This window comes from Aedes aegypti, chromosome 2 (genome assembly GCF_002204515.2).
Source record: "Aedes aegypti strain LVP_AGWG chromosome 2, AaegL5.0 Primary Assembly, whole genome shotgun sequence".
NCBI classification, from domain to species: domain Eukaryota; kingdom Metazoa; phylum Arthropoda; class Insecta; order Diptera; family Culicidae; genus Aedes; species Aedes aegypti.
The window spans coordinates 431757536-431784530 of NC_035108.1; the positions used below are offsets into that span (position 1 = coordinate 431757536).

The 26995-nt window shown below is 36.9% G+C and overlaps 2 protein-coding genes across 3 annotated transcripts; one reads left to right on the forward strand and one right to left on the reverse strand.

Moving 5' to 3' along the window:
- The first annotated feature begins 1205 nt into the window (after positions 1-1205).
- Positions 1206-4591, forward strand: LOC5569878 (zinc finger protein 62 homolog). Its single transcript, XM_021847763.1, has 10 exons — positions 1206-1467; positions 1530-1945; positions 2004-2648; positions 2711-3100; positions 3157-3372; positions 3435-3779; positions 3838-4119; positions 4181-4326; positions 4388-4477; positions 4538-4591. Exons 1-9 carry the CDS (start codon positions 1315-1317, stop codon positions 4420-4422), a joined length of 2628 nt encoding a protein of 875 aa, XP_021703455.1. The 5' UTR covers positions 1206-1314; the 3' UTR covers positions 4423-4477; positions 4538-4591.
- A 12681-nt stretch (positions 4592-17272) lies between these two features.
- LOC110677094 (zinc finger protein 62-like) lies at positions 17273-26511 on the reverse strand. 2 transcript variants are annotated; one of them, XM_021847766.1, is made up of 9 exons: positions 26471-26489; positions 26206-26370; positions 25510-26141; positions 24096-24728; positions 19073-19465; positions 18792-19007; positions 18382-18723; positions 17966-18250; positions 17273-17900 (listed from the first exon to the last, which is right to left on the reverse strand). In XM_021847766.1, exons 2-9 carry the CDS (start codon positions 26350-26352, stop codon positions 17708-17710), a joined length of 2841 nt encoding a protein of 946 aa, XP_021703458.1. In that variant the 5' UTR covers positions 26353-26370; positions 26471-26489; the 3' UTR covers positions 17273-17707. The 2 variants fall into 2 exon arrangements, with proteins under 2 accessions (XP_021703458.1, XP_021703457.1); XM_021847765.1 differs by having other exon boundaries at positions 26206-26511.
- Between the last annotated feature and the right edge of the window lie 484 nt (positions 26512-26995).

Here is a 26995-nt window from a genome sequence, read left to right on the forward strand (position 1 = left end):
TGGAATATTTTCCAACCAGCGAACATCCAACCATCGAGTCATTCCATGTAGCGGAGCTCCAACGAGCGAATCCCCACTGTAATTACGTAAGGGTTTGTGGGGGGAGGGGGGGGGGTCTGAGATTTCTTACCCGCCATACAATTTATTTTTAATTTTCATACAAAAAATCTTACCATGGGGGAAGGGGGGGTTGAAAAACCCCAAAAATTTTCTTACGTAATTAATGGACCGCCCCTATGTATATCTAGGGCTCACGCTAGATAAAAAAATAACTTTCAAAACTTTCAAACGTTCACTTAGTCGACAAAAACGACACAGAGGTTCAACTTTTTAACACTGGTGTTGTTCTTATATGACATTCGGAAGGGACAAGGAAAACACAATACACTCAGAATTTGAGTGTGACAAAATCTAAAAAACCGGAAACAATTGTGTTTTGTAACTAAATCAAAGAAAAACGTTCAAAAATTGAGTAAGTATGTGTTTCTGGCCTAAACTTAGGCGTTTGGTACTGAAATTGAGACAGGGCTTTAGCTGAAAGAGACTCGCGAAGAGGAAAAATATCAACGTCATATGCAGCCCAGATTCCCCTCTCACGAAACGTCAAATGCAGCCCACCGTTTTTATGGCTGAAAAAGTGAAAAGTATTGTGTTCAAAGTAAACTGTTATTAAAAATCTCAATCGGCGGAGCAGTTGCTGATAAATCTAAGCAGAAGATTAATTATTTCTAATGTCTGCTACGTTTGCTGGCATGAAATTTCACTCAAACGGCTATTTATGATTCGATGTGATGCAAACTCAATCATTTTTTGCTGAAAGCTTCATGTGAGGGTTTGAACGGCTTGCGCATAATTGGTATAAACACAAAGTGGAATAAGAAAAAAACTCAGCAATCACAGAAAAAGAAGACCGTCTTCGCGAGTCTCGTCTCAGGGCTTTAGGACTCAATGGACCAATGCACGTATTCACGAATTTGACGTTTAAGCGGTGCCGAATTCACTCGTTTCCATGGTCACATAAATAACACGGCACCGCTCAAACGTCAACAAGTGAACTCGTGCATCAGTCCATTGAATAGAGTGATTAACAACTGATAGACTAATTTCATTTTACAGTGCAAAAGTTGTTCGATGTTTGATAGTCTGGATGGCTTTTATTACCCGATTTTGACTAATTTTAATTTTCTGTGACAATTTAGTGATAAAAATCTCGAAAATCAAAACAAACACGTCGAATGTAAATAATGTTTAGAGTTCAAAAATTTGTTTAAGTAATTTTGTTTTAATTTGTTTTGTCAAAGCATTTTAAATACGATGAAAATGGCTTCAATAGCAATCAAAAAAGAGCCCGAATGGTACGAGGAGCGTGATCGCATATGCCGACTGTGCATGAGTGAAGAAGCCTTTGATGATGTATTCAGGGACGAGAATCTTCACCATTGGATAAGCGAATTTCTCGCAATCAAGGTAATGAGTAAACTCACAAATGATACTGACTAATCTTTCTTTCATTGAACGTAACTGTTTAGATATCGAACGACGATGGCATGAGTCGAAGCATCTGCGCCATCTGTCGATTACGGTTGACCGAGTTTAATAATTTCCGGATAGGATGTCTGGAAGTGCAAGAAGTATTGCGGCGAACGGTTCGAACTGAATCTGAATTTTCGAATGATTCAGTAACTCCAAAAGCTTCTTCATCGCAAGAAAAGTCATATCTGGATGATGATGATGATGATCTGGATGGAAATCCTGCAGTATTTCAGGACAATGAAATGGAAAATGATCCGGGATTAATGGAAGACAGCATCGTTGTGGAAGATGTTAAAATTGAGCCGCGAATAGATGAAGACGAAACACAAGCTTCAAATACATCTGGAGCTGAAGAGGATCATAGTGAGACAGGTAGTAAGTGCCAGATTTGCGACAAAGTTTTAAGCTCACGGTAAGCATTATGCGAATATGTTCAAACTTCAATAACTCTGTTACCTTTCTCACTGTAGGAGCAAATTGGCGAGACATTGTCAGTCATTGCGGCATTGGAAAAGAGTTTTGGAGGTTCAGGCGAATAAAACAACAGCGACTGGAAACTTAAAGCAACCAATTCGCTCAGATTCTGATCGTTTCGATAGTGTCGAGAAACTCATGACAAGGGAAGAAAATGATGAAGGATTCATGTGTTCAATATGTGGTCAAACATTCAATCGGCCGTATCAGTTAACGAAGCACATGACAACACACAACGTGAACGAGTCACCAACGTCTCCTGAGACATCCGGTATGTCCAAAAATTATTCTTTTAGCTCTGCCATGGATCAACAAAAGAATACTGACGACGAACAAGTGTATCAGAGTGATACATGCGAAAAAGTTCATTCAAACATATCGAAACTGACGAGCCATGCATCTTCCGTTATCAAATCCATCGAAATTGGAACCAATATTGCGATAGAAGAATCCCAACTCATCTCGACAACTAGTGACATTCCCACTAAAGTTGGAAAAGCGGCTAGTGAGGAACGACCATTTCAGTGCGACTTGTGTCCTAAAACTTTTCAATTCAGGCGGGTACTGGTACATCATAAATCAAAAGTTCATGGACCAAAAAGGCATAAGTGTGACATTTGTAATAAAAAATTTCCTTCACGGTAAGTTATGCCATTTAGAACGTATCTATGTACATGGTACCTAATTAAAAAAACATTTGCAGGTGTGAAATGATCAGGCACGAGTACACAAAAAAGCATTTAAGAAATCTCGAAAAAATACATAGGCAGCAAAACGAGCAATCGTTGCACGCAAACGTACAAAGTCACGAAACCGATTCGGTGCAACCAAATGATCAAATGAGCGAAGACGAGGATGGTACAACCGGTTCTGTCCATGCCGATAGCAGTGCCAACGAAAAGAGCTACGAAGGAACCAGCTTGTTAAAGAATAAACGTCTTTTAGCAAAATATTCTGAGCAATTAGTTAAAGTAAAATGTGATGTATGTAATAAGGTACTTGCAAACAAATGGACCTTATTGAACCATAAAAAAAGCCATGATCCATCCAACAACTGCACATGTCATGTATGTGGTAGGCCCTGTCGTAACTTGTAAGTAGTCTTATGAATTATCTATCGAAACGCTAGACATATTTTATCCTTTACAGAAGTACACTGAGGAACCATCTCGTAACGCATAAATCAGTTGTCGAACGTCAGCGGATAAAACCGCCGGAAGATAAAAAAAACGTCCCTAGACCATTCAAATGTGACATATGCCAAACCACGTACGCGGCCAAATTTACTTTTTTGAATCACAAAAGAGTTATCCATGGACCGAAAAACTATCAATGTGAAATGTGTGGTTTTAAATTGTCGACGAAGTATGGTTCACCGACTTGCTCAATATTTGTCAAACTGGTTAATTCAAGCCTTACAATTACAGCGAAGTGTTAGAAAAGCATATGCAGAAACATATATTACGTGGTCACACCAAGGAAGACTTTCAGGCTCTGAAAGAACTGATGCAGAAAATGAACTCATCTACGAACTCAAACGAAGAAGATGCTAAGACGGATAGATCAGCTGAGTTGAGTGAAAATGAAAACTCTCAAGACATCTCGACCAAGAGCGAAGAAAACTGCTCAGAACTTCCTACTGAACAGTCTTTCCAATGCGATGTGTGTCACAAATCTTTTGAAACCAGAGTACTTCTATATCGTCACAAAAGAAATGTTCACAAGCCGAAAAGGTTCAAGTGCTCCGTTTGCGGAAAATGTTTTGCCTACAAGTATGGTGCAACAATTCTCGACTTCGAAATGAACATTATTATGATCTTATTCTTTCAGACAACAGAAAAATATGCACATGCAAGTTCACAAGCAGAATTCAACAGCTACTAAGGACTTCGAGTGTCCTGAATGTCCTAAAATATTTCCATCTTGGAAACATTTACACAAGCACCTGATCTTTCATGTCAGCAAGAAGAAATCCTCCGGTGAAAGAACTGTCGCTTGTCCAAAATGTGATAAAATGTTTCAAACGTCCGCCCATAGAGATTCTCATATGCGAATTGCTCATAAAAATGTGGAACACAAATGTGACATCTGCAACAAATCGTTTTCCATGCGGTAAAAGCAAACATAAGTTGTTCCACCGTGGACATTTCAATGTTTTTTTTCTTACTTCCAGCGCTCAACTTTGGAAGCACATGAATAATGAACATGGTGAAAAGTCGGCTAGTTCTTCTGAATCTGACGGCGAGAATTCTTTTCAGGGAAATAACAGCTACGAAGCGGGTAGGAAACAGCCTCAAAGAAATGCGAAACACAGAGCAGGTGAGTCAGATTTGATGTACATTCAACATCCATGTTTCTAATGTTCCTTTGGAAGAAACAGTTAAACAGGAAACGATAACGGATGATGAATCTTAGACTTGCTTAGGCCGAAGTGCTATCAGTGAAACGTGAACTCAAAAGAATAAGCCAGGTAAGTTATCTTGTGTTTCATTGCGTCGAAGAACTTCCTAATGTAAATTAATGTTGGCAGGTGAGGACATAACTATAATATCAATTATAATTAAATATATCATCAATGACATAATAACTGTTGAGTTATTTTTGAAGAAACATCCATGAACTGTAATCTTTGGCGTAGCTAGCATTTTTTTCTGGAGGGGGCCTAGCAAATACTTGTTTGACTGAAGTAATTTCGGTCGCAATAATCACGATTTTCACAGATTTCGTAGTTTTAAAAGATTTGGCTTGATTTTATTTATTTGTTATTTTGTCTCATTTCGCGGCACATCAGTAATATTTGTAAAATTCAATTTTCGCTACGGAAAACATTCATTCTTTCTGTAATTCAGTCAAAAATCCTTCAAGAATTCTAGCAAATAAATAAAAACTCACAAGGAATGTCCTTTGTGATTCTTCTCTGAACTTTTCAGCTATTCAACTATGTGCTCTGAGAATTCCTAGGGAAATTTTTCATGAATTCATACTTTTCAGTGTTTTCTCCAAGAACTCTTTACCAGATTTTACTGAGCTCGTCCTGGGATTCCCATGGAAAATCAAACCCAGACTTTCTGATCTCATCAGAAAATTTCTCGAACTTGCTTAGAACTTGCTTAAAATATCTCTTGAAGACTTCCGCCTTAGAATGAATAAGAAATTCTTTTAATGATTTCTCCTGTTAGGTCCTCTTCATGAATTACTGAGGATTTCTCCAAAAAATAGTACAACCAATTCAATGAGTCCCACCAAAAATGTCTTCAAGATCACCAAGCAAGGATTCATTTCACGAATTCTTCAGAGAGTTCGCCAGCAGTTTTTCCAATTTCGCTTTTGAATTTCTTCCTAAAGTTTCTCTACAGCATTGTTTCGAAAAATTGCAGCAAAAATTTTCCAGTCTCACAGCAAAAAAAAAAGTTTGAATCTTCCAGTTTTTACTGCAAGGATTCCGCGCAAAATTCCACAAGAATTTTAATAAGGTACCGCGGGGCAAGTGGGAACGAAAAAAACGATAGTTCAAACAAATTGTTCAATAACATTTTCAAATGTCAATAATTTTCAAATCCAACAACACAATCACGTTTTGGCAACATATTTGCTGGTGTGTGCATGAAACTAATCGAATAATTTCGAAATTGTGAAAACCTTGGAAGAAAGTTTTAGAATGAGCCATTGGACGCAGTTGCCTCGCTAAACGGGGCAAGTGGGACAAATCCAGTTTCATGCGTTAATCTACACCAGTAAGCCAAGCATTACAATAGTAGGATTGATAAGTCATAGATTTTTAATTTTAAGTACATATTTGATGTACATAAGGGATCAACCATAAAATACGTTACGTTTTAGGAAGAAACCCTTTATTTAATAGTATGTTACCTCACATTTAATATTAGCTGAAAATTCCTCAATAAAAGCGTAAAGACGAATTAAACATGTTCAAAATATATCATTTATAAATTGTTAATTAAAATGTAGCACACAAACAATCAATAATTGACGAAATTATAAATATGTTTTGATATTATTTATATACATGGCAGAAAACCACCTTATGGGATGGAATTGTTTTACATCACTACTTAATTTGGTAGAAATAACAAATAAAATTCAAATAAAATAGAAAAGTAATCGTTATCATGATGCATTTCAAATTTCAGCTGTTTGTTTGTTCAATTTTGAAGTCTTATTTCAAAAATAAAAAAATAATTTAAAAATAAAGAATAATAACACTTTTCTTCTCCCTCTTATGCAATTACGTAATTTGAGGTTGATTTTTTTTTATAAAAATCATTTGTTTGAATGTTTTAGTGCTACTCTCTACGAAAATGTATGAAACGTGTACGAAAAGTTTTGATTCTGGTTTTTGTTTTGATAGGTCCCACTTACCCCAGGTACAGATATATTACGGGGTAAGATAGACCAGCGAAAATTTCATATGAAATGAAAACAAAATACTGGTTTATCGTTAGCAGCTTGTAATAATACTTAAAATTATACTGATGGAAATTCGATTTAAAACACATTTATTTTTTGCGAGTCAATGCAAGACGTGAAACGTATCACAATTTATCATGCAAGTTGAAAATGGCGCTGAACTGACAACTGTTACATGAACCACATGGTAATAAAAATAACAATATGTTTAGTACTAAATACATTCCTTGTCATTGTATCTTCAACTTTCTAGAAGAATACCCCCATGAAAAACTTTTCCTAGTTGAGCTATGACGAAATGCCCCACTTACCCCGGATTCTCACTTGCCCCGGGGTACCTTAGCAATTAAAAAGAATTCAATTGGGAACAAAATATGCATGATTTCTCAGAGAAGTTCTCCGCAGATCTATCTGTGTTTTTCATGGTTAGTTATCCATTTAGATTTCTCTAAAATTAAGGAGCAAAATCTCACCATGCTTGAAAATTCTAACATTCCTATAAAGTTCCTAGCGGAATCCGTTCAAATGTTCTTTCAAAAACTCTTCCGCGAAAATACTCAAAGACTTCCCGAGTAATTTGTTGAGGGATTTCTTAGAGAACTATATTATTGTTTTCCTAAGATTTTTCCGCAACATTTACCGGAGATTCATCTAAGTATTTCTCAGAGATTTTTTTTTCTTTGAACCGCACTAACGGTTCTTTTCAAATTTTTCACCAGATTTACTAAGAAATTGCCGTTCATACTTAACTTCTCAAAAAAAAAAAAAAAAAAAAAAATCCAAGTATTCTTTTAGGTTCTTGAAATTACTTAATTTTTTTTGCGAATGATAATCTCAGGATTCTTCCACGATTAACATTTAAAAAAATATCCAATGTCTATTTGTTATTCAAAAACAACTCCAGGAATATCTAAATATTAATAATTGCAGCTTAACCCGTATAGGCCAGAGTGAAAGCAAAAATACTGAAACCCTCACCGCTTAGCGAATTAGAAACGGATTCAAATGATTTTTTGTCAGTTCACTGGCCCACATTTCTAGTTTCTAGAAGTAGCCGAAGGAACTCGGAAATATTCCTGTGACCGGAGTTATTCCGGTGGGTCACTGGGTTAAGTCTGGTAAAAAAGGGCTATTTTTTGGGACATGCCAAGTTAACTTTATTTATTTGCAATGACAATCATCTTAATTTGCATAAATCATTAAGATCTGATATTCAACATTATAAATGAAGAGTTTTGCATCGTTTAAAATATACCGGATGTGGCTATTCGGACGTAATGCCCTGAAGAACTGGCTATAGATTTGTTGGATACTAAACCGTTTCAATTCTCGAAAAGTAGAAATCAATCATAATTGTGCACTAAAATGCGTTCCCAGAAGCTTGGAACAGATATTCAGATACAAATTGTCTACTTTATCGTAAGTTTGCGGCGTCCCGGGACCCGAAAATGGTCATATGGGGGATGAATCAAATGCAAAACTCATAGTTATCCAATTCAATCGTTTCTCAAAAGGTTTACACTGATGCAATTTTCTTAAAATTCCATTATGTAGTGGCCACATCATATTCGATTCCGGAAATTATCTGTGACGGGAAATTAACCTACCTCCAGGGACACAAAAGCACAGTACCCTTCCCACCCGACCTGACCCAGTGATCCACCGGAATAGCTCCGGCCACATGAATATTTCAGCGTTCCTTTGTCAACTTCTAGAAACTAGATATGTGTGCCAGTATACTGACAAAAAATCATTTGAATCCATTAAGAATTCACTGAGCGGTAAGGGTTTTAGAATGTTTGCTTTCACTCAGGCCTATACGGGTTAAATAATAAAATATATTCCTGTCGTAAAATTCAAGAATTAAACAGTAAAATTTCTAAAACTTGTTAACATTGTACCTCACAGAAAAGCGTAAGTAGTCCTTGTAGGATTTACTACAAAAAAATCTTGTTCTACTTTCTTCGTCTTTTATAATAAAAAAAAATGATTGGTGTTAAAACAAATGGAATATTGACTGATATGATCCGCAATGCACAGTGGTCCAGGAATCAGTTTTACGCGGAAAGATGCATTTTGAGCTTTAAAATGAAACATTAGACGAAAATGGTCTTCCACAAAGTTGATTGTAGCTAATACACCTTGTTTGGTGTTATTGAAAATTATTTAAGTTTAAATTTTGACTCAAACTTCTTTTGAAGGAATTTTTTGCCTGCGCTTTTCTGCAAACTTTTAGAAAATGTTATTTTGAGCAACTTTTTCGAAGACACTTTTGATTTAACTCATCATTTGATGAAAAAATCGAATTTAGTACTATACCATTTAATTACACTAGAGTTTGTATCCTTTGACAGATGCGCGTATTTGGACCTCACTTACAGTTGAGGTCCAAATACGCCTTCAGTGTCGTGTACTAGACTCGACTTTATTCTCATCATTTGAGCTAATCAAATTGATTATGGAAGTTTTAAGTTAGGGTGGACCCGAAAAATCAGTTATTTTTGTCTAACTTTTTTATTTTCCGTTTTACGTGAATGTATTGCGTTTTACGTGAAAGTAATGATAAACATTTTTGCTGAACATCGCATGTTTGTAATTCTTGTAATTTTGAAACTATAAGCAAATTTTAGTGAAAAAGTATGATATTTTTAGATGCCCATGACTCATGGAGTTGGTTCGATAAAATTTTTCTTTGAGTGGCATTCGAAAAGCCATACAATAGGACACTTTTGCTGCAAAAACTATGAGAACGTAATTTTTATGAATTGAGAAAATTCATTTCAAAAATGAATTAAAAAAAAAAAAACTCGAAATTCGACTGTAACTTATAAGATTTTAAAGTAAACGGCGTGCTGCCTTCAGCAAAGTTGTAGGTTTCAGCTAGATCTACAACTTTTTCATATGGAACTTTATGGAGAAATGTGAAACAAAAAACTAGTGTTTTCGACAAAGTTGTTCAAAATAACATTTTCTAAAAGTTTGCAGCCTCAAATTTCATCAATCAAAAACGTTTGAGTCAAAATTCAAACTTAAATACGGGCCACCCTATTCAACTTTTTTCTTAGAAGATGCAAAACTCAATTGCAAATAACTTCTCTGAAGACATCGAACGTCTAAAATCGACGAGAGCAGAGAAAACACCTTTTCCCTGCTAAATTGTCGATTTGGACCATTGTGCAATGGTATAATGAAAAATAAGTTATAATTTTCATTTTAGAGGTAAATTACTGGATAGTTAAAACCTCTCTAATAAATTTACAAATTAAACAAATTTCTCAAGAAGGTCCACCAGAGTCGCCCTCGTACCGCACAAAAATTCAAACCAAGAATATGGATTCTGCCAATAATTGGTAAACGTTTTTTTAAAGCAGTGTTGTAAGGAAGTCCAATACAATGTTAGTATCTTAATAAATCTTTCCAAAAATTCTTGGAATTCGTGTTTCTGACGCAATTTGTGAAGTATTTTAGAAATATTTCTTAAACACTTTTGATGAACTTCGCGGAAGAAATTGGGGTATTTTTTAGAAAACTATTTAAAGAAATTCACAGAAGAATTTCTAATATAACCTTCAGCAAAATATCCCAGTATTGAATTTGACAGAATTAATGATTTTTTGGAGGAATAGGGTCCTACAGTCCTGTCCCAATTTAAGTATCAAACGCTTAAGTTTAGGCCAGAAACACATGTTTATGTGGGAAGGCTTTGACCACGGAGATGCCCACCAGGTACACAGTGGCACCGACAAAACCACCGGGGGAATTTCGGTACGCGAACGGGAAAGAACACGGAACACACAGAGTACGTTTGCTCGTCGCGGCGGTCGGTTTATTACAAATCAAACATAACATAAACAACAGTCAACATACAATTCACAGGGCCGGCGCAAGGTAGTGATGATAATCATCGCACTCGCATATTAGGCTGGCCCAAATTCCAACACTCCTCCTCGATGTGTTCATCACTACTTGGTATCACTAAGTCCAAATAAAGTCCTCATTGGGCAACTCAACCATCTCAGGTTCTCAACCTACGAGTCTTACTCCTCCTGCACACAACGCCCTCCTGCTTCGTCAAGTTTGACAACCACAAAGTCACAAAGTTCACAAAGAGTTTACAGTCGATACACGATGTCACACTTAGCATCGGTTTCCCTCGTCAAAACAGTCATAAAATTCTTCTTGTTGGTGGCACTCCTCCACAATGGGATGCCCAGCTGCATTTTTCCGGCGGTTGCCGCTCTTCCTCACTTCTGCAGTCTTCAGAGCAAACAGCTCTCCACATAGTTCCGCTACAGCTTGCACTTCTCCGCTACGACTTATAATCTGGCACCTGGACTTCACGAAGTTCACTTTTAGTCCCTTTTGTGCCAGCTTCCGGACTGAAAGCAATCCACAGTCCAGCTCCGGAACATACAGCACGTCTTTCACTGAGATTTCATTCATTTTTCCTTCTTCGTCGACGCACTTCAGGAAGCCTTCTCCAACTCCTGCGGATCTCAGCACCGAGCCATCCGCCAAGTTCACTTCGACCTTCACACTTTCGTCGATCTTATCGAAGAACTTCCTGTCGCTGGTCATGTGGCTCGAACAGCCACTGTCCACGTACCAGCTGTTCCGCTTCCGCTGTCCGCCAACACCAAAACAGATTCCGGGATTTTTCTTCACCGCTTTCTTCACTTCCGGCACTTTTTCTTCCCTTTCACGTAGCTCTGGGCAATCCCTCCGGAAGTGGCCAGGTTTCCGGCAGTAATAACAAACTCTCTGTTGTTTTCTTCTTCTGCCTTCGTTAAACGCTTTCAGCGCATGGTCACTGCGCTCACCGGATACCTCTCGCTTCTCCATCCGTCGGTGGTACTCGTCCATCAGCCGCTGCTTCACAAATTCCAGAGTCTGGTCGTCATCTGGCCGGCTTTCCAAAGCCGTCACCAACCCGTTGTACGATTCCGGCAGGCTCCTGTACACCATCGCCACTTGCAGCGAACTCTCGAGCTTCTGCCCCGCACACGACAGCCGATCGAACAACTCTTCGATCACGAACAGGTGCTTCTCCATATCCGCACCTTCTTCGTAGTTGAAACTACAAAGCTTCTTAAGAAGCGACACTCGCGACGTCACCGTAGCCTTTTCGTGGTACTTCTTCAGCTTATCCCACACTTCGACAGCTGATTTCGCGTCCTTCACCAAGGCTAACTGATTGTCTTCCACATTTAGAACGATCAAGGCCCTCGCCTTCTGATCTTCTTTCGACCACGCCACAGTCACATGTTCGGGTTTCACCTCAGAAACCGTATGCCACAGATCGACACTGATCAGTAGCATTTCCATTTTCACTTTCCACGTTTGATAATTTCTATTATCCAAACGGGCGATAAAACTTTTCTCAGCCATTTCCGATTTTTCGTTTTTCTGTTGGCGCACACTGTATTCACGAAGATACAGCCAACAACACTTTTTCGAAAGTACCCGCCGTATCTATACACACACGTCGGCGGTACACTCAGTCACAGTTCGATTTCTCGAACACCACCACAGCTACGGCAACAAATGGCACAAAATGGCAATCACTTTCTTCTTTTTTTTTTTTCGGCTTTGCGGGACAAAATGGGGCACTCAACAGCTTTACCGGCACTTTCGTCCTCGTACTGGGCTCTTTACCAGACGGACAACGGCTCCACTAACCACTTTTTCACTGTCCCGGTCGCAGCTGTTTTTCCACACAGCAGCAGCTCGACCACTAGCCAAAACGAGCGCAATTGAACGATTCGCTCCCACCGACCGGCACCACACAGTAGGATCGTTCGCAAAAACGATTTCACACCGCGACTTTTCGAAGCAAATTCACCGGTTTTTCCACTACACTGGGCCCATAACCTGTGGGAAGGCTTTGACCACGGAGATGCCCACCAGGTACACAGTGGCACCGACAAAACCACCGGGGGAATTTCGGTACGCGAACGGGAAAGAACACGGAACACACAGAGTACGTTTGCTCGTCGCGGCGGTCGGTTTATTACAAATCAAACATAACATAAACAACAGTCAACATACAATTCACAGGGCCGGCGCAAGGTAGTGATGATAATCATCGCACTCGCATATTAGGCTGGCCCAAATTCCAACAGTTTACTCAAAATTTAGATGTTTTTCGTTGGTTTGTGTACAAAAACATTTTTTTATGGTTTTTGAGATTATGTTGCACCCCTATGCTTGAACTAAGCGGGAAAAATCGCAATAATATGTTATTTTATGTAATGACATTAAAACGTGATTTCATTTACAATTTTGGGACCCTATTGCGACAAAAACTGATCTTTTGAATGAACAAGTAACTTTTTTTTTGTCAATCCGGGAATATTTTCCGGAATCAAATTGCTAATAAGAAATAGGCATGGAAGAAATGGATGTCCTTCTGGAGGAATCAGCTTTGAAAGTATGAAAAATAGTGAAAAGTTTTTTGAAAAATTTTGCTACAAATTTGTTGGAAATTAATTATAGCATTTATGCAATAATGAATTTTCTTCCAAAAATATAGTTTAAGCAATAAATTTATTCATGCAGAATTTAATGCTGGAATAAAACACTAGAGTAAAGTGGGGCAAAAATTCGAGTGGGGTAAGAGTTTCTTTTTAAGATTTCAAGCTCAATTCAAAACAAATCTCATAAATGCCATGGTGGTTCGAATGTTATTCAAGTAAGAGGCTTTCACTCCAAATATCATAAAAATCGATTGAGATTTGGATAAGTTATGGCTATTTGTTTTTTTTCGACGTGAAAATTGTAATTTTTGGTCAAACTTTCGTTGCATGGAACCAATTGAAGATAAAAAAAATCTTTTTCAATATTTTATGAAAGGGCGTTTCTAGGCCTATCATAAGGTTACTTTGAGGTGTATTAGTTTTTGCATAAATGCTTGAAAACAATTTTTGGTCCATAGTGGGGCAAAAGTTCGAACCAGCGGGGCAAAAGTTCGACCCATGTATACAATCACGAAAAAAAAAATGCAAATCGCCTAAAATCTACATATTATCTCCAAATTTAGTTAAATTCGTCTGATCGTGTGAAAACTGTCACCAAAATTTTACATATCCACTTAGTTTTGCGAAAAACTGCTATTTTTGAGTATATTACAATTAACCCGGTTCTAGGCAATTTTTTGATGAAAATTTAGTGTGTATTTTTCGGCAAACTTAAGTTTACGGCTGGTGTAAAGTATGCCTGTCATAAAAGGATCGATATTTTGTGTTTTAGCCAGCGAACTTTTGCCCCACACTAGATTAGAACTTTTGCCACCGGTGGGGCAAAAGTTCGTTTAAGACAATCAATTTTGAAACTGTTATAACTAAAAATGGGTAAATATTTTGACACAAGTTTGTTCAGCAAAATTATAGCCAATATGTTTCCTGAACACTTTGATTATACCACTAAGGTCGAACTTTTGCCCCACCTTACTCTATGGTTGATTTTGTTATTGCTGTTTGCGTTTGACGTGCAAATCCAGTCTAAAAGAGCTTCAAATGCGGTAACACAACGTAACCATATTAAATAAATCAAGCATAATTCTTCATTCCGACGTAACTGCAAAAATAAACAAATCGAGATTTGCTTTGCATGGGCTTGACAAACGCATAATCTACATATTGAGTCCAAAAAAGTAATCCTAAAACATTTTTTTTATTTTTTGAAATAAATTTCAATTCTGCCCTATGTGCACTTTACTCAGTGTTTTTAATTTGGCTACATACACCCTACCATTGCAAAGCGACTCAACTGTCAACATTTTTCATGCTAGCACATACACCGTACATATGCTCATAGCAAAGCGACCTATATGCATAATCAAAACATAAAATTTTAATCAGCAGATACGTCATACTGTTTTCGAATTACTAAACATGTTGGAAATCGAGAGATTCGGATTTTCACAGCTGCAGTAAGCTGACGGGTCGGCAAACTGATGTGGAACATCATCAGTATTCGGTTTTAGACAAATTTCTCACCAAATTTTTCACAAGAACTGTTCTCCATTTACTTTTGTTACTCACGGCTCCGTCCGGTGATCCTGTTAGTCGAGTTGAAATTGGAAACATTCAATATTCGTTGTAGTTGAACGTAGAAACTGACGAATAGAACAAACAGTTTGTACTTTATTATATTTTATGGGAATTTGCAAACCGGTGTATGTGCAACTTCAAAACAATACTGGTGTATATGACGTGACGCATGTGATAAATGAGCTGTCAAACCGACGCATCAAGCAAGGTGTATGTATCAAGCAAGGTATGATATCGACGAATCATCATGGTGTATGTGAGCAGCACAAAGCAAAAGGGTTTATTCGATAATTTCACCAGTTTTTCAATCTAATTCGAAACAAATCGGAATTGTTTAATAGTGGTTAGAAACGGTGTTCTTTTTTTCAACTTATAGAAGACACAACAATAGAAAAAATGCAAAACATTTTAAACAGGATTTAAAATGCTTTACAATATATTGCATCGCATTTTTCTCGAATCCTTCCAAATGTTAGATACGCCGATTTGAAAAATTAGGCTTGAAATATTAGCTAATTTATGCCTATCAGATGCATTTGAAATCACTGTTGGCCTTAAGTGTTCGGAATATGAGTCAAAACGGTACTTAGAAACCATGATCCGTATCACCGCCAACCTAGCAAAGAACATCAATCTTTGACTTCGCCTTTCTTGTTAAAAATTTTACCGCATTTCGGTGTTCCCATATTTGATATTTGCGTTGCAAACGCACACAGCAATAAATTTTTTACGCCCGAAACATGAGAAATCAAAACTAGTTCAAACAGTAATCAATCGATTGACAGCCGGACGGTTAATCCGCAGCACGTGGTTTCAAGTTCTCGCTTACCACTGAACAAAAATTTCAAAACAATCACTTTAAAAATGATTTACACAATTGTGATACTTTCACGCCAATTTATTTTACATGAGTAACGATTAAAAATAGTAAGATATTTAAGGTCAAATTAAGGCGAAGTAGGACGTCATTGAAATTTGTACGCGTCATTAATGATTGATGCTAAATCATCTTACGATTTCAAAGTAATGAAAATCAATTGATTTTGTTCGGACAAAGCTGAAAAAGTATCAGTATACTTCCTGCATTTAGGCGCATATACTGATACTTTTGCAAAATATCAATGACTCTGAGGACTGAGTTCAATTTCTTTGAAATTGCAAGCTACAAAATCCACATGGCTGCCAAATCAAATGACGGACTACTTGGCCTCAAGCTGTTCTGGTTTTCAATAAAAACTTGAGTAAAATTTAAGTAAGACCCTACAGTGCCATAGAAAATTATCAAAAAAAAGTTTAAATTGTTTTTTTTTTTATGATTCAAAAAACAATCTCTAATGAAGTTCTAGTTTACTAACCTATTAAATTATGGCCTTGAATTAAGTATTTTTAAGAATTTTCTCACTCCTTAAGGTGAAGATGAATCGAAGCCAAACCTCAAATTTTCAAGAGCACAAATCTGGAGAAGCGAACATTCAATTGGGCTGAAAACTTAATCGATTGGTCACAACCTTAACTGCCGTTATACGCATAATTGTCCCATGTTACTTTTTGTGCATTTTGACTTTTTGTCATCAAACAGTAATTTTTTACGTATAGTTTTAGAAAACACTTACCAAAAATTAACTTTGTTCGGAATCTCAATGAAAAGCAAGCCAAGTCAATTTGTCCCATTGTTGAATTTCCACGCATAACTGTCCCACTAATATATTTCTACGCATAACTGTCACACTATACCATTCGCTGCGCTGAACTCGAGCAAAATATTCAGTAGGCAGTTTTGAATTGGCTGGTGTTTGGGAAAATCGTTTTGAACATCTTCTTATGTTGGCTTTACATTCCATGTGGAACAAAACCCTTTTTATGTGTTTGTATTATCGGGATGCATTCATCATTCATGCGAGCCTGTCGTCAAATTTGATTGAAATTTCCAATATTAAAATATTATTTCCCATCCGTTTTTCAATGAATTCCAGTTGAATTTTCATGGTCGATCACAAAATTCTTCTAGTTTTTGGAACCGCGGTCTTCGATTAGAAATTTACCGTATTTTTGGATTCATCACGGGAAGTACTGACATAATCCCACTTGAAGAATCAGTAACCACTTTAATTTCGAGTCCTGGCTTGCGACAAATCAACTTCATGATTTAGCAAACCAAGTCTAAATAGAAATAGTTTGACCGATATTGGTTGTCTTGGCCACATTCTGGGTTGTTCCGAATACCGGTTCACTGGTGGAAGTGGCCATTATATTGGCGAATCTGAAACCTGGCTTGCGACATATCAATTCATGCATTTGAAAATCAAGGCTAAGCTGGTTCAAATGTATTTGAAATATTTTGACCACATGTCGATTTGTTCTGAATTCCCGGTTTTCTGGGGGAAATGGCCACTAAACTGTCGGTTCTGAAACCTAGCTGGCAACATGAGGCGGCATCCACAAATTACGTAACGCTCAAGGGGAAGGGGGGGAGTAGCCTCAAGCGTTACGGCTCATACAAAAATTTAAAAATTTAAATACAAAAAACGTTACGGACGGGGGGGGGGGAGGGGGTCGAAAATTTTCAATTTTAGCGTTACGTAATAAATGGACGCTGCCTGACTATATTTTAAGTTGATTCTTTTTCTAGCTGTTACGAATGAGGGGAGATGAAGTTAACCCCTTTGAAATTTCACCTCAATTCATATTTAAACAGGTTCAAAAACCTCTTGGATAAACACAACTATGCCAAGTTTGGTGATAGTTTATGGATATTCTGTTTGGACGTTGATGTGAATAAACAATTATTATGTTTCATTTTTTTATTAATAACATCTTTATACATAGACCTATCCGTTATAATAGCAATTTCGATAGATTTATGAGACCCGCAATCCTGAGTAGAATAAATTAGTTTTATCGAGTTAGGATGATAGAACACAGAACACGTTCGATTGACTTATTATTGACATTGGGGACACGGTCAAGTGCAATAATTCTAGGGCCGAATGAACTCAATTCACCTATGGATAAGTCCGTAAACAAACTACGTACCTAAGGGTACTTAAAATTTCAATATTCAGTCTGTAGGATCATACCCATACTGTTGGATGGAGATTTTCTGTTTTCCGTGGGTTTTGTGTAAGCCACCCCGCTTTTGGCCCTTCATAGAGCGGTTTGTTGAAATAGGATTGATAAAATATAACCTGACTGTTGAGCTATTGTGATAGTTCAAAATTGCTTCAAACACTCTTCTGTTTTGCGTTTCTTCGAGGCTGTTTCCTACTTGCTGCCTGACATATTTCGCTATCGGGTTTGTCTTTGTTGATATATTTCTGAACCGATAGTTCCAAACTTCCTTCGGAATCATCTGATTCGGAATTGCTGGATGAACTTCCACCATGTTGAGTTTTCATATGCTGCCAAAGTTGAACCCTGAAAAAAATAGAGTTTATAATTAGCAAGCTTTCCACTGTCTGAACGGATATGCTTCCTCGTACCGTACGGTAAATAGTTTGTCGCAAACAGTACATCTATGTTTCTCCGGTAGATGAACAGTTCTCATGTGCAGATCCCTCTGATACACGGTTTGGAACATTTTGTCGCATTTTGGGCAAGCGATTGTTCGCTCCTCACTGAGTTTTTTCCTTTTAATGTGTCCGTTGCTTATGTGCGCAAACAATGACTTCCACGATGCGTATATTTTATGGCATTCTACGCACTCAAAATCATTGGAAGACTTTGAACCGGAGTCGTGAACTCGCATATGCATTCTCCTCTGTTTGCTGTGAAGACGTAAGGATGTAAGCACAATTTTATGCTGTTCAATTGAAAATACTCAGACAAACAGACGGAACATTCGCGAAATTTACGTATGGAAGTGTTACATCCGTTTGTGTCTGTGCAATATACAAACCGATAGGCAAAGTGCTTGTCACAAACACTGCACTTGAATCTCTTGAGCTTGTGAAGATTTCTTTTGTGACGATAAAGAAGAACTCTGGTGGGGAATGATTCATGGCATACATCGCACTGAAAAGGTAGTTCTGAAGACGCCTTAGAACTCTTCTGGACGTAATCACTACTGCGGTGATTGTAAGCGTTTTCATCCTCACTAACTTCTTCGTCCGATTTTTCGTCGCCTTCGTTCTGATTCGTAGATGTGTGTTGTGAGCGCATCAGCTTCTTCAATGATAGAAAATCTTCCTTGGTGTGACCACGTGCGATGTGTCTCCTCACATGCCGCTTTAACATATCACTAAAAAATAGGAAAAATAAGAAGTCCAAATTAACAACAGCTGGATTGGAAACGGAATTTGAGCATACCTCGTTCCAAACTTTATACCGCACATATCACATTCATGGATTTTCGGGCCATGCTTCTGCTTATTGTGTTGCCAAAGTGTGCTATTCGTTTTATACGCTGTCTTGCATATATCGCACTTGTATGGTCGAGGGATGCTGTCGGGATCTATCGGTGGATTTGCTTGTTGACGTTGAGCGATCGGTTCGTGCGTTACAATGTGTCTTTTCAGAACCGCTCTGAAATAGATGTAATTTTGAACTTCCAATAAATATATATTTTTCCTAACTCCAAAACTACTTACGCGTTATGACAGGGTTTTTGACAAATATTACAAACAAATTTTTTTGGTTGATGATACTTCTTGTGATTGGATAGGCTATATTTGGTAGGAAACACTTTGTGACACACGTCACATTTCCCTTGTTCAACGGAGCTTCCTCTGTGCAGCCTACGTGACTTATAAACGTCGAAATTGATGTCATCTTTCATCAAGCTGGAATCATCTTTTCTCTGGGCATTTGTTTCAGCGCTGGTATTGTCCGTTTGACTGGAACCGACTTTATTTTTTTGTTGGCTTGAATCAGTTTCGTTACTTTCAACAGTTCCATTTTTAGGCGAAACGTTTTCATGTGCTCGTTTTTCCTTCAAATTGTTCAAATGCTTTTTGGTGTACAGATGTTGCCTCATTTGTGCCCTACAAAGGGAAAATAATTATGTCTAAAGTGCTATAATGTACAATTAATTGAACGAACAGCTTCAATTAGTTTTAAAACAATTTCATGAGATTCCAGACTATTTTTTCCATTCTTGAAACTCAATACAGTTTTTGAAGTAATCAACAACATGATTACAATCAGTCCACAATAGGGCGAGGCTTATTTTTTCTTCAAAAAACCGTAAAGCCTAAAATTCGTGTGATTTTTTGAGGTCAAATGATATAAAAAGAAAAACCTCAAGGTTTGAGCTAGAAATATTAGGATTTGGAAGCGGCGTTAGCGACTTATTTTGCTTTTGAAGACAAATTGGTTGTCTTTTAAAAGTGGAAACAATCGTATTTACTTGTTTTTTTAAAACAAAAATTGCTTAAAAACATGAATCTTTATCGAAACATACCAAATTTTTCAAGTTTTTGCCAGTTAAACGTTTGTACTAAGGCAGATTTTTTTCATTCTTCTTAATTTTATAAAGATATAGCAACAGTTTTTAATAAATTTTGTTACAAAAACAAAACTTTTAATTATGCAATTTTTACGACACTTTTTTATGACCGAAATTCAGATTTACGACTGTTTGTATAGATGATCAATATCTTAAAAAGTGATCAAAATATAGGGTAATGATGTTCAGCAAAATTGTTCGGTAGATTAAGGGATATCATACGGTGGTCATTGAAATGTGAAATTCTGCCACCAGGCGGCGCTAGTGAAACTTTTGTTTTGCGGTTATCTCAGGATCCTGACCACTTAGAAAGATGGCGTCTTCGGCAAAGTTGTTCAGTAGCTAGAGGACTTTCGTTGTTTGAGTCATGAAATTTCAGCTTTTGTCATCAGGTGGCGCTAGTGAGCATACAACTTTTGTTTTGCAAATATCTCAGGATCCTGATCATTTATAATAGGGGTTTTTAGCGTTTTTTTTTTGGCGCGTGGAGCACTATTTTCAATAAAATTCATCACTCCGTTTGGAATCTGGAATTCTAGAAATTACGAAAATAGTTAAATACGATTTATATTGGTCAATATTTTATCATGTATTTTGATTTAAATTTTATTTTTCATATAAAAAGATTTGATTTATTTGATTGAGTGTTTTTTTTCTTATTTCAAGGACAAACTATGACAATTTGGCATCAAAATGAATCTGTGTTTGTTTTTTCGTCAGATATATTTCAAAATTCATGGTTTGAGTTTCTGTAGCAAAATATTTCTATTTTTAGCCTTTATTACTGTTTCTGAAAGGGTTATGCACAAATTCAATAAAATAATATTTTTTATTTTGTTTCGCGGTGTCAAATTTTGGATTATAATCGAAGTTGCACGAACACCAGATTTTTTTTTATACGAATAAGCATCCCAACATGTCTATCACACCCTGTAAGTTTCAAAATATTCTATCGGAAAAAAATGGATTTCTTGAACTTTAAGGATTTTTTTCTATATTAAATTCAAGAAAACCAAATTCGGCAGCCTAATGGAAAAAATTTCACCGATAGAATATTCTTAACCTTCTAATTACAAAGTCTCAACACAAATCCATTTCATAAAATACCCTATGAGACATGTGCAACTGTATTAACTATTAACATCCACCATAACGACGTAAAACATTATAAGGTGAAGATGAATTGAAATCACCTTTAAAATTTCAAGACCGCAAATATGGAGAACGAAACACAAATCTGGATCAAACTTTCAGCGCGATCAGTTGTTTTGTACGTTAAATTTATTCTCTTGTAAATTCTAGATATGATTTGGTTTAGTACAATTAAAAGCATATTTTAGCATAGCATGGTAATCCATCCTCGACTGAACATGAATATCTCTGCGCACTCACACAGCGCGAACAGCAAAACTTCTCGGCGTCCCGAAAACAAACCGTATGGTTGGGCATTCCGAAAAAATGCCCAAAAAAGGCGCGAAATGAAAAACGAAAAGCATATTTTAGAGCAAAAAGATGAGATATTTCAACGCTATTCCTCCATAAGATGTGATGATGTGATCGATTTTTATTCATTGATTTTTTCCTTCGCTTATAACTTCGCCAAATTAAAGAAATTAGTTTTTGCTCATGAAGCAAGATGTAGTGATTTTTTAATCCTACAGCTCAAAAATATGTTATGAAAAGTGAAACAGTTCTCGACAATAATGCAAAGAGATCAACGTTGAAGAGAAATCGATCAATGCAGATAAGCCCTTAAAAGAATCAACGTCGATTTCAAGGCATTGGTACAAATTTTCAAAAGTGTCGTGGAGCTCCTGCCAAGGCTTCGCGGAGCACCATAACAAGAATAACTTTGGCGAAGACGCCATCTTTCTAAGTGGTCAGGATCCAGAGATATCCGCAAAACAAAAGTTTCATGTCTACCAACACTGCCGAGTGGTGGGATTTCACTTGAGAAGTGTTGCACGACACCCTTCCTGAAAAACAGATTACAGTTGAAGAGTATTCATGTGTTGCTAAGCATTCTATTGGTGAACATTCGGTGTCGTTATCTTAAAAATTGATTGTAATCTGCATATAAAACCCCCATACACACTTAAACAGAGTGTAAGAGTTCGGTAAATAAAATTACAGATTCGATCTGTAAAACACTTAATTACAATTGTATAAACATAAAAACAACTAAATTAAGGTATAAAAATAAAACAATCCAAAGAAATTTGATTTATTCCATCAAAAAATCATGTTTTTGAATATTTATTTTGTGTATCTAATTTAAAACAGTGTTTAAGTAAATGTGTCATTCAACAGCGTTTAAGCAAATGTGTTATTCAAAAGCATGTAAAAAGATTTGAAATCAGTTGAGAATTCATAAAGTTATGGCCAAACAAAGATGTTTTTTTGTAGAATAGAAGAAATTACTTTTCACTTAAGGCCCAAATGCAATGACAGTGGGACTGCAACGGAAAGCGGAACCGGTTCACCAGCATGAACTATAACATGCTTGTCGACATTCATCAGCTGACAGCTCAGTTGACAGACAGCGGAACTGGTTCCGCTTGCGTTTCCGTTCCGCTATCATTGCGTTTGGGCCTTAAATTCTAATATTTTCGGCTTAAACGTTGAGTTTGTTTAATGTGATTAGATTCCAGAAGAGCACACGAATTTTTGTTTTTGAGAACTTTTGAAAAATAACCTAGTGGGACAGAAAGCTGGATAAAAGATTCTTATAAAATTCTAGCGTGAGTTTTGTAAAATTTGTTCATGAAAACCTCAAGGATTATGATAAAAATTTATGTTGAAACTTCGACTACCTACATTGAACCATTAAGGCCCAAACGCAATGATAGCGGAACCGGTTCGCCAGCATGAATCACACCATCTCGACTGAGCTGTCAACGCATGTAAGTGAACTAGTCGACAAGCATGTTATAGTTCATACTGGCGAAGCGGTTCCGCTTTACGTTGCCGTTCCGCTGTCATTGCGTTTGGGCCTTCAGTTACACTTGAGGCCTTCAAAATGTAAGAGGGGACATAATTGCCTGAAATTCTGAATTCGATACATAAAAATAGAATCCTACACATGAATACAGTCGACTCTCCTCATTCCGATGTGCCCTATGTCGATGATTTTTTCGGTCCCTTCAATCTGCATACATTTTCACTCTCCATATCTCGATATCTCCCTATCTCGATGTGATTTTCATCCCCGATTTTCTCTCCGTATGTCGATATGCCCATTATCAACGGCTACTAGACTAGATTTTAGGGATTCAAAACAATTTGCTAAGACGAAATGACGTCTGTTTGTTGTTGTTTTTCCTGGTAACGGAGTGATTTTCAATCTAGTATTCATTAAAAATTGGTTCTGTGTCTCGATCTCTCTCTATCTCGATGGTCCCTTCGTTATCGAGATGTGGAGAGTCGACTGTATATTAGGGCGATTCAAATTTTAAAATGTTTTTAAATCCAATCTCCTATATGCTCCTTACCATAAAAATAGTGTTCTGTGAAATTTTTAGCTTTTTAGGTGGTGATTTAAAGGGGGCCCAAAGACAATTATTATGGAGAAATTTGGAGAAATGTTCCAAACACGCTAGTACTGTAATGTTAGAAGATACTTATTATCTCATATTGATAACTCATTTTTCAAATCTTAATGAAGGATTTTGCTGAAGAAACGAATCCCTTTTGTGCTAATTTTGTTTGGAATTTTTGTTCATTTTTGCAGGACTATAGTATATATATAATCCCATATTAAGCTAAATAAAAGCAAACACACTCATGAATATCTCTTCTGCAATCTTGATTTCGCTAATGCAGTTGAAGATTTCTTACCTAAATCCTCCGAATTTGGAACAAATGACCTTGATTGGCGACACAATTTGCTGCCTCACATGAATCGAATATAGCATGGGCCAGATTCGATTTGTTGCTCGGAAAGTTTGTCTTACACATTGAATTGATTGCTCATCTCGATACAATTTTCAACATTACTCATTTCACGCTATGACGGAAGCAATCTTTTTTTCCGCTTTCGTCTCCGCTAATGATTTTTGAACTTCCGCCAATAGGTCAAATGACAAATCGAAGACACGTGGTTTGAAGGATCAAGAATGGATTAATAGATATGATAAATAGCACTGAAACGTACTGAAACAACTTACCGTGTTGTGTACTGTACATTACACATCTTACACTGATGTTTTTTGGGTCCATGCACTAGCCTTTTGTGACGTAGCAATACTTTTCTAGTTAAATACGTTTTATGACACACATCGCACTCAAGTTGTTGATTTTCATCGACATTTTCTTCGCCGTTGGTTGACCGATCAGTAACTGCCAATGAAGGTTGGGAATCCGTCTTCTTAGGTTTGCTTCCATCTGCCTTGTTTGTATCAACCGAGGACTCATTGTGGCGTTTCGTTTTATGATATCTCCGGGTGTGGCTGATCAATTTTGACCTTTCCGAAAACACATTGTCGCATTGATCACAATGATATTCTTGTTCACTATCATCTTCTTGATCTGAGTCAGAAAAACCTGCACTGCTGTCCGATAGGCTGGATTCTACTTCTTCCGAGTTATAAGATCGTTGATCGTCTTCCTTTTCCTCGTGAACTGGCATGTGATTTTCCAGTTGGCATTTTCTTCTGAAAGAGCGTTTGCAAATCAAACACACGTATCCTTCGTCATCTGCATCGTTTTTATCACTTGATTTTGGTCCGTCATCGCTTCTACGTTTCTGTTTCATGTTGTTTAGATGCAGCTTTGTTCGAAAATGTTTCATCTGTTCTTCCCTACAAGGAAAACAGTAATTTAGTTCGAAAAGAAAACTATTCACATCTGTTCCATCTGAAACATATACAATTTCTAAAAAATAATCATTGTTATACCGTTTTAACGATTCATGGAGTAGATATGCGAGTATATTCTGTAAAACACTATTACGCATAGTTGCAGTTATGACCCACAAAATAATGTGAAAATTTTACAAACGTGAATTTAGCACTCACAAGCGTTATATTTATATTTTTCTTAGGGTACTTGTAGGACATTTTTTGTCTTAGTTTTTGTTCTCTAAGAGTCACAAAAAGATTTTTATTGTCGCGTACTCTGGTGATATACTTTACACTTAAAAAAATAAGTTTATTTGGTTTCGAAGGATGAAGGAGACCTTAGAGAACTTATTTTTTCAAATATTTTGCCACAGTCATGACTTTGGAAGCAATTGAATTCTATATGTTTAATGTGCTTTAATTATTTTTTAAAGGTTAATAAAATATGAATATACAGGGTGCTTTGAACAATTTTAAGGATAAATGTGTACCTTTTATTAAAGGTAACAAATATTAGCACCGGCTCATTGGTTTTCTGAAACAAAGAGACGCTTATCATACTTAAATGAAACATAAATCGCGATTCTTCAAAAGACACAGTTTGAGCTAAATTGTGTTCATTTCTCCAGTGCTTCAGACACATTCGATCGTTTGTCAAGTGCGTTCCATATGAGAACTACCATTGAACATGATATTTTAGATTATCGCATGTTTTTATGAGCTAAACGGTGGTAAAGCTTACCGTTTGGAAAACTCCATTTCGCAAATGAGGCACTTAAAGTCTGTAGATTGGTCCACATCTTTGCTATGGTGAGCTATACCTCTTGATGGCGGAATTTCTTTAACTTTATTTATTGTACCAGTATCATCCTTCTCTGGATCGGAAACTTGCTTCGACTTCTGTGTATGAACGCCATATTCCTCCGTATGCTCGTTGGACAGTTCGGAATCGTCGTCTAACCATGTTTCAACCTTGGCTTCTTCCACATCTATACTATCTTCTGCACCAATTGGATCAACTTCCATTTCTTCATCCTGAAGACTCGTATGACTTGGTTCGTCTAGTTTCGCAAACGATTCAAAACCTAGCGGATCTTCTTCTGTTTCTGAATTCCTGTTATCTGAATCAACACTTTCAATTGACGATATCAATCCTGACTTCTGTTCTCGTTCGATCAAAGAAACGAAGCTCACGCTCGGTTCTGGTTTAACATGAGCATTTTTCTCACCTTCTACCGTAACGGGTTTATCTTTAATCATGGCTTTCAGTACTTCTTGCACTTCCTGGCAGCGTACCCGGAACTGATGGAATTCGGACAACCGTATTCGACAGATGGCGCAGATAACTTGACTCATGCGATCATCGTTAGATATCTTTAAAAAAGATCATATATTATTTCGAGTTATGAATTTTAAAATTTCGATCGTTCACGATTACCTGAATTGAGAGCAAATCCATTATCCACTCTCGAAGATGATCCTCCTTGAATACATGATCTAGTGATTCTTCGCTCAAACATAATCTACATCCATGAACATCGAGGTTGATGGATTCTTTTTTAATTGATTGCGGTTGCGTAGGCATCTTCTAGTGATGGGAATACTGAAATGATTAGGAATTGAAAGTTAGAATTGAATACTGAAATGATTAGGAATTGAAAGTTAGATTTCAAGAAGATTTCTAAAAGTTCCACTCGTTTCACAGTTTGAACTTGTTTATGTTGTGATAATTTCGGTTAATATTATTGACACGAAAAATTAGGACAAGTTAATAGTAAGAGTAAAAAAATCCAATTGGACTGGAGTAGTTACTATATTGACAGTCTGGCAAATAGGAAATCACCTTCACGCAGCGAACTGTATTATTGAAGTTTACCTTTTTGAACATTTAACGGATCAGGGCCCATTCACAAATTTCATAACACTTTAGGGGGTGGGTGTGTGTCCTAACGTTGTTACGGTCCATACAAATATTGTAGAGCATCAATACAAAAAGCGTCACGAGGGGGTGGGTGGGTGAAATGGCAAATTTAAGCATTATGAAATACACAGAAAAAAAAAATCCTTTCTCGTATCCGTGAACAGCAGGCGTGAACTCGTCAACAAGCAACAATACACCGTGAACTAGATCATGTTTATGTGACCTTTGGTGGTAGTTCATGGTGTATTTTTGACAGTTCACGTTTTCCAGAACTCTTTTTTGAGCGTGTATATGAACCAGCTCTCAG